The sequence below is a fragment of the Telopea speciosissima genome, chromosome 4 (assembly GCF_018873765.1).
Source record: "Telopea speciosissima isolate NSW1024214 ecotype Mountain lineage chromosome 4, Tspe_v1, whole genome shotgun sequence".
Lineage (NCBI taxonomy): Eukaryota > Viridiplantae > Streptophyta > Magnoliopsida > Proteales > Proteaceae > Telopea > Telopea speciosissima.
The window spans coordinates 30,936,550-30,944,192 of NC_057919.1; the positions used below are offsets into that span (position 1 = coordinate 30,936,550).

Genomic DNA, 7,643 nt, shown 5'->3' on the forward strand with positions numbered 1-7,643 from the left:
CTCTGGTCATTCACTTCCTCCAGAACCCTGATGCCAAAGTAGACTGGAAGATGAGGTATCATGCATTGAATTATCTGTTATTGGGAGAAGAATTATTTAAACGCAGCTAGGACGATCTCCTTCTCAAATGCCTAGGTCTGAATGAGTCTCTGCTTGTTATGGCCGAAGCACACATGGGGATTTGTGGCTCCCACCAAGCTGGAATTAAGATGAGATGGCTGCTTAGGCGCCACGGTTATTATTGGCCAACTATTCTATAGGATTACATCAGGTATGCGAAGGGGTGCCAAGCTTGTCAAAGGCATGCGCCCATGCAAGGAGTGCCTGCGACACTGCTCCATCTCATCGTTAAGCCATAGCCGTTCAGAGGATGGGCTCTTGACTTGATTGGAAAGGTTACTCCCCCATCGGTTTAGGGGCACGTATTCGTTATCGTGGCAACTGACTACTTTACCAAATGGGTGAAAGCCGTGCCAATGAAGTCAGTTAGCCAGACTGATGTGATAAGGTTTGTGAAGCGCAAGATAATACACCATTTCGGTCTGCTTGAGACCCTTCCTTGCAATAATGGGTTAGTCTTCTCTGGGGGAGAAGTATCTCAATTTTCTCAGGAGTATAGTATGACCATCACCTTCTCGACTCCTTATTATGTGCAAGGCAACGATCAGGCCGAGGCAAGCAACAAGGTTATTAAGGCGAATTTATCCAAGGTCATTAATGATAATCTAAGGTCTTGGGCAGAGATGTTGTCAAAGGTTCTTTGGGCTTTTAGGACCTCAAAGAGGATAGCAATAGGGACTACCCCCTATGCGCTAACTTTTGGTCATGATGCCATTTTGCCTATGGAATTGACCATAAAATTTCTACGGGTGGCAAGGCAATACAAGATGATCCCCAATCAATATGAGGATTCCATAATGGCTGAACTTTATTTAAAGGAAGAGCGTTTGTTGGCCCTCAACCGGGTTCAGGCTCAAAAGGTCAAAGTGGCTAAGGCCTATGACAAGAAGGTCAGGTCTAAGGCATTCGCTGAGTCAAACCTGGTATTGAAAGCCATATTACCTATCGGATGCAAGGATCCAAGATTTGGGAAATGGTCGCCCACCTGGGAAGGGCCATTTGTTGTGCATCAGGTCTTGAAGGGTAGGGCGTATCATTTGAGAACAGTGGATGGCCAAGTGCAATTAAGGCCATTGAACGGCAAGTACTTAAAAAGGTACCACCCAACAATGTGGGAGGCAACAAAATGACCTAAGGCCGAGAATCGGCCACGTAGGAAAAATAAAAAAGAAGATTGTTCAAGCTGAGACAGAATCGGCCACCACAAGATAACAAGTACCAAGAGCCAGATCATGGTAGATCGGCCAAGCAAAAGAGTGAGCTCTCAATGACATCATACGGTCCCAGGTTTGCCTTCCAGGTCTCCCTGGACTTGCTCCAGCAGCTTCTCAACCCTGGCTATCTCCTATCGGGCAAAGGTTACCTGGCGCCAGAGTTTCTCTTCTGTTGCCAGGATGGTGTGGTATACTTTCTTTTTGGTAGTGGCCAAGGAGATTTCGGTGGCTAGAGCACCCTTGACCCACTCTAGTTTTTCTGACACAACCTTTCTTCGGCGCTCCAAATTGGCCAACTCAGCCTCGAGCCCTGTCAACTCTTGACGGTATCCACGCAACTCGGTCGTGAGGGTTATGAGTTATGCATTTTTCTCAGCCTTCAGCCTGGAGTTTTTCCCTTTGTCCTTTAATGCCTGAAATGCAGGGGGCACGCTATTGACCATCAGGTGCAGGAGTTCCATGTAGCTTTGAGCCATGATGTGTTGTTCGAGGCTGGAGCTTGGATTGGGTATGATGGTTTAGAGAGCGTCGATCATGGTTTTGGCCTTATTCTGGGCAAGGATTTGCTCAACTGAGAGGATGCTGCTTTCGCCCAAGGTTCTCCACGCCACCACAACCTTAGGCATGCCTGGTGGTGTAAGTTCAACTTCTTTAGCAGTGAGGGCGGCAGGAGAACCCATAGCAAGGAGGTCATCCAGGGAGTTTAACAGTAGGGTTACCAGATCATCTTCTTTCTCTTCCTACAACAAATTTTAAAAGTTAGGATTGCTCCAGTCCTACTGCCAAGATGAAGACAAGGACAAAAGAGGTACCTGTGAGGCGATCCTCGTTGGAGGCATGGCTTCACCTTCTTCTTCCTCCCGGATTGGAAGCAACTAGGGTGACTGGTTCTCTGAGGCTTGGGCTATCTGCGGAATCATAGTTTCTATTTCATTGGAGGAAGATGGCTTGACAGTGCTGGGTGCGACCACAGCAAGGTGGATAATGGATTCAACAGCGACAGTCAGCCCTGACGCTGGTAGAGATAGCTTCATTAGGCTTTGCTCCCCAACACTTTTCATAGGGGAGGCCACACTCAGATCTATCCTGCCAAAGAAGAGTGAGGAGCGACTGGAAAAGAAAACTCTCTAGGGGCAAGCAGACTTTTTTCCCCAATAGACTTCGCAGGGGAGGCCGTACTGAAGCTTTGCTTGACAGGAGGTGAGAGTGGGGCAGCTGGCACAGGAGGATCCTTCTGCACACCAGATTTGAGGGTTGAGGACGTGGACTTGCTTGAACTCGACCGAGAAAGGTTGGATAAGATGGCTTTATCGACCTCTTCGTCTTGCTACTTTTTCACCTTCGTCTGACTCGGCTAAGAGTCATGCCTGAGTAGCAAGCGGCGCTTCATCACAGCTTTTAGTGGGATGTGGTCCTCACTATCAATGGCTTCTTCATTGTCGGCCTTCTTGCTGACCGTTCCCCAGCAAAGCCGTTTGAGGGGTTGCTATTTTTTTTTCATTCACTTTCTCTTTTCCTTTCTCGTCTTTTTCTTCACTCTCAGAATCCATGGTCAAGGTTAGTACATTTGCAGCAAGAGGCCAATCGACAAAGGTATAAGGCAGTTAGGAAAGGATCTTATACTTAGTAGTAATCTGAAGGACATGAAAGAGGCATTACCTTCACTTGTTACCGGCCATTTTTTGATTTTGATGGAAGACCTGAACTCTTGGAGTCGACTTGGCCAGAGGTAGAAGATTGGCAGTCCTCCCAGGCCTCAGCATCATCATCACTGGACCGAAAGTAGTATTGGGTCCATCAGGCATCAAAGCTTTCAGTAGTAGCAGGCAAAGGAGAGAAATAGCATGGCCGAAAAGCGGAAAGGGCTATGCCGCTCAGGAGAGTCACATCTCCAATACTATCATAATCCTTTAAGAGGTGCCGGTCAGGGCCACCTTCAGAAATTGAAAAGTAACAGGGGACTGGAATGGCTTGTGTAAGACCAAATTGACGGGCCAGAAATTGAGGATTGTACGACTTCGTGCTACACATGTTATTCTTGTTATGCTCAAGAAACACCCTGTAATGGAGGTCTCGGCATGTTAGAAAGGAGCCCCAAAGATCCCCATGCGCGATCGGATCAGCAATGGCTTCACCCAGCCAGTCAAGCAAACTCTTAGATGAGTGAAATGGGGTAAAAGAGGTTGAAGGGCGAGTATCCTTGAGACAAAAGAAGAAATGAAAACAATCTGTGGGAGAACGTAACAATGGCGGGCGAAGTAACTTAAAGCCAATGGCTGGAAAATTTTTGGCCAGCGAGGAAGGACTGAACTTTGGAAAATAGGCGTTCAGCCAGAACTGCAGAACCTAAAGTGGGCCTCCATCATGGGCGAAGCCAAACTCAACAAGGCCATTACATCCTCTATATAGAGAGGAGAGTATAAACGCAATAAGATTTACAAGTTGGCCAGCGGCCAGGGTATTTGCAAGGCCGAGGTAAGCCTTGGTGATCTTGTCGGCCCGAGTACAGATAAGGCAGCGATAGATCCAGGAAAGCAGGAAGCCTACATACTCTTGTTTGTTCACTGGGCCGCTTTGCTTCTGGAACTGAATGAGATAGGAAGTGTAGCTGGCATTCTTCGTAAGGTTCAAATCGCAATCTACCCTAGAACAATCAAAGCTATCGTTGATCTCTTCTCCGGCAGATTTTAGGCCCAGGAGTATTCCCACGTCCAGAAGAGTTGGGCTCATCACCCCGAAACTAAAATGGAAATAGTTGGTCGAACGGGACCAGAAATGAAGAGCAGCATGGAGAAGGTCACCATCACAGGGATAGTGGACGGTGGACATGAGAATGGCATCATAAATGCCAAGCTCCTTCTAGACTTTCTCTTTAGCAGCAGAATTCTCTTCACCCAGTCATTCCATTCAGTGTACATGCCAGCCCAGTGTCACTTCACAGCGACAGGCTTGTATTTCAGAGTGATTGGGATACCCTGATGGAACAAAAGACGGTTGTCTGGGTGAGAGGGGAAGTTCTTGATGAACTGAGTGGTTGAGGGATCTTGAAAGATTAGACTCAGCATGAAGTTTCCAAAACACGGAATGAGTACTTCCAGGTTCACGATAGGGTGCAAGTCGGCACGTTTTGGCTAGAGCTTATCAGCGGCCATTTGGGAGTCGCCGATGTCTTCCTTTGGAGTCATCTTCCTACAAGTTGTAGAGGATTAGGCTGGAAAGTGCGATGGTCTAAGGAAGAAGAGAGAATGAGAGGGAAGGTGAAAGGTTATCACGCAACCAGGAATGCCAAGTGGTTTAAGAAGGGTTTCATTTTTGAAACTCGAAGGAGGAATGATGATTGCCTTGGGAAACAGCGAGGATAACCCAAAAGGCGAGAGTGCCAGAACAAGATTGGGCTACATGCCCAAGCTAGCAATTTTTAGCGGTTACAATCACATTAGACTACGGCACAGTAGAAGATATTTTGAGCAAAATTGGAGCAGGCACGAGTTTCGAGGGCTCCTTGAATCGAACTCCCAACTCGGGAGGGTCATTGTTTACGTCCAAATTTTACTCCACTACTTCACGGTCAAGTGAGGGCACTTGGCCACAGGGCACCCCGACCAAGTGGGTTGACCGAGGCATCATGGTGCTTTTCGGTCAAGGTTGGTTTCATCGGCTAAGATGATAGACGGTTACCATTGGTGGTTTTCAGTAATTTGGGCTGGGAAGGTATGTTAGCCTGAACATGGCGCGGTTGTGGCCGGTAATCAAGGAAACCGTTCCTTATGGTTATCCTTACCATATAAAATAAGCAGGAGGAGCAAGGAAGAGGGCATCAATCAATCACACAACAAACCTGCATTTTACTTATCTTTATTTTCTTTGTACTGTTTTCTTTTCCTTTTATGATGGTGTGAACTTAAGGTTTTTCTTGTTTTTGCTTTATGCACCCTTACGATTTGCACTATAGATTGTTCACATCAAGTAATTTGAAGTGCAATTCCAGTCCATTGTCAAGGTCATTTGGTCTGTTATCCTTGAGAAGTCCTCGGAGTACCGGGGCACGAGTAGAACTCTAAGCCGCCAGAACTTTGCAAGGGTGTCATGTTTTATTCCAGCCACACCACGCTGGCTGAGGGATTTTCAGTACAACATTTCATAGTTGGAAAACTGGGTTTTGACTTAGGCGAGTCATCCAAATCGAGTCAAATTTTTTGAAAATCCGGTCAAGAGTCATGTAAAGTAGGTCAAGGTTAAAAATGATGAGACTGGGTCATAGATCATCCAAGTTAAATTAAACTCAGTATTTTTACCCGAGTCAAAACAAACTTAGCGTGTTTATTTATTTTTCAAAAAACCATAAAGTCGGTTTGCTTAAAAAATGAGTTGAGTAATGTTTCACAAAATGTGCTCGAGGGAGTTCCTCAAACACTGCAACCTTAAAAGTAGGATCAGACTAGAAACGATTATGGAAAACGAAGATCACTCTTTAGGGTTTCTTGATTTCTCTATTAATGGAATACTCGAATTGAACTACATGGGTACAAGGACCCCTATTTATTCAAGTTTCTCTCCCCAGCCTACTTTCTCCGATCCTTTCTTGGATCCACCAGATGGCTTTTTGTCTTTATAAGGTGGTCCCTCTGCGCTCGGATTAGGAAACCCTTCAAAAAAGGGAGATCCTTTCCTCAGATCCCGGGATCCAAAATCTACGCACGTGTATTACGGTTACCAGCCTCCATCCGCTAGGGTGCTGCAAACAGATCTTGCTGGTGTGTCTAGACCAATATAACAATTTTGCTTGTGGTATAACCTATTTTAGACGAGGTCTGGTGGCATGGAATCCAAGCCGCTCCACATCTCATCTGATGAGCACATTTATGTGTGAAATCTTAGGGCATAAAGCATACATTTTATCACATTGGACAGAGTTACTCGGTGCTTTCTTGTGCTTTTCAGGTTGTAGGTGATTTCTTGTGAAAATGGAAGAGATGATGCTAAGGAAATGTTTTTAAGCTGTTTAAAGGTGTTAATGGCTTGGATGGGTAGCCCATCGAGTCAGCTTTGTAACGGTTCAAACGACACTTGATTCCGAGTTGAAGCGAAGAAGTTACGGCCGTTTCCGTAACGGCGTGAAAATGGTCTGTAGGGGTTTATTTGCAATTATTGACAGTCGGCCGGAGATAAAGTGAAGCGAAAGTTCGGATTCTAGGAGCCTTAACGCAATAACCAGAAGTTATATTTCCTGTACCCGAAAGATTCCATTTGGAGGGCTCTGGACAGTCCAACTTCAACTTGAGATATCTTGGGCTCCCGAACTCCAAATTGGACGAAATTTGGGTCTATTTTGGGTGATTTTTCGTAAGGAACACAATGGTGAGGACTATATAAGTACCCCATGCTCCACGTTTTCTGAAAGACAGAATGGATATTTTATTTATTCTTGAAGGAATCCTAGTCATCACCCTTACTCTCTCTCTCCTCCAACTTCTCAAGGGCACTTCTGAAATTCTATTTGGGATAGATTTATTTTGAAAGATATTCTCTCACCTATGGAAAGTTGAACAATCAAAGATGCTTTGATTTTATTGCTTGGAGAAGATATCTACAAAGAAAATGAAGCACTTGTTAGAATTGGAAGTTTACTTTTCTAGAAATAGAAAGTCTATGTAAACAATCTTCTCTTCTTCTTCTTTCTATTTTTTTCTTTTTCTTAGGATTCAAGGCATTGTAAAGGAGGAAGGAGAAGAGAATATTCTCTTTTCTTAGGGAATATTTCTCCTACACTTCCCTCTTCTCTCTTCTCCTCTCTTCCTCTTATAAATACCCCTTACCCTACGGGTTGTAAGGAGTTAGTTAGTAGTTTTAGTTCAGTTTTTAGTTAGTTTCTAGTTCAATTTTAATTCAGTTTTTTAGTGTAATTTTTATTTCATTCACTTAGTGAAATTTTCTCTTCTTTTCCTATTTTTTGGCTTAAGTTCTTAGTTTTGATTTCAAGTTCTTAGTTTTGATTTCATAAGTCTAGTTTAATGGTTGTAATAGTTTTAGTTTAAAGCTTCCTAGTCTAAGTTCCTATGTTGATGACAAGATATGGAGATTTAGAAGAGGAAGCCATGGTGAGTTTATTCAAGTATTCAAGCACATCAAGGTATCTCATTCTCTAAACCCTTAATCTCATTCTCCCTTTCCTCTATCTCTCTCTATCTTCTTCTTCTTCTCCCTCTATTTCTTTTATTTTTTTTATATGGTTGTGGTATGTGGATGCACTTTTATTCCCTTATTTCTTTTTATGTGATTATGAAGTGTGACTACGTTTTTGTTATTCCT

General features: G+C 44.3%; 1 protein-coding gene across 1 annotated transcript; it reads left to right on the forward strand.

Annotated features, from left to right (window-relative positions):
- The first annotated feature begins 476 nt into the window (after positions 1-476).
- LOC122659194 lies at positions 477-1,909 on the forward strand. Its single transcript, XM_043854332.1, has 2 exons — positions 477-1,216; positions 1,759-1,909. The coding sequence occupies exons 1-2, from the start codon at positions 477-479 to the stop codon at positions 1,907-1,909; spliced, it is 891 nt and encodes a 296-aa protein (XP_043710267.1).
- Positions 1,910-7,643: the final 5,734 nt, after the last annotated feature.

Coding starts and splice junctions, on each gene's coding strand:
- LOC122659194 (XM_043854332.1), top strand. CDS start 477: ATGAAGTCAGTTAGCCAGACTGATGTGATAAGGTTTGTGAAGCGCAAG. Junction 1,217..1,758: donor AACGGCAAGTACTTAAAAAG/GTACCACCCAAC, acceptor CCTGAAATGCAG/GGGGCACGCTATTGACCATC.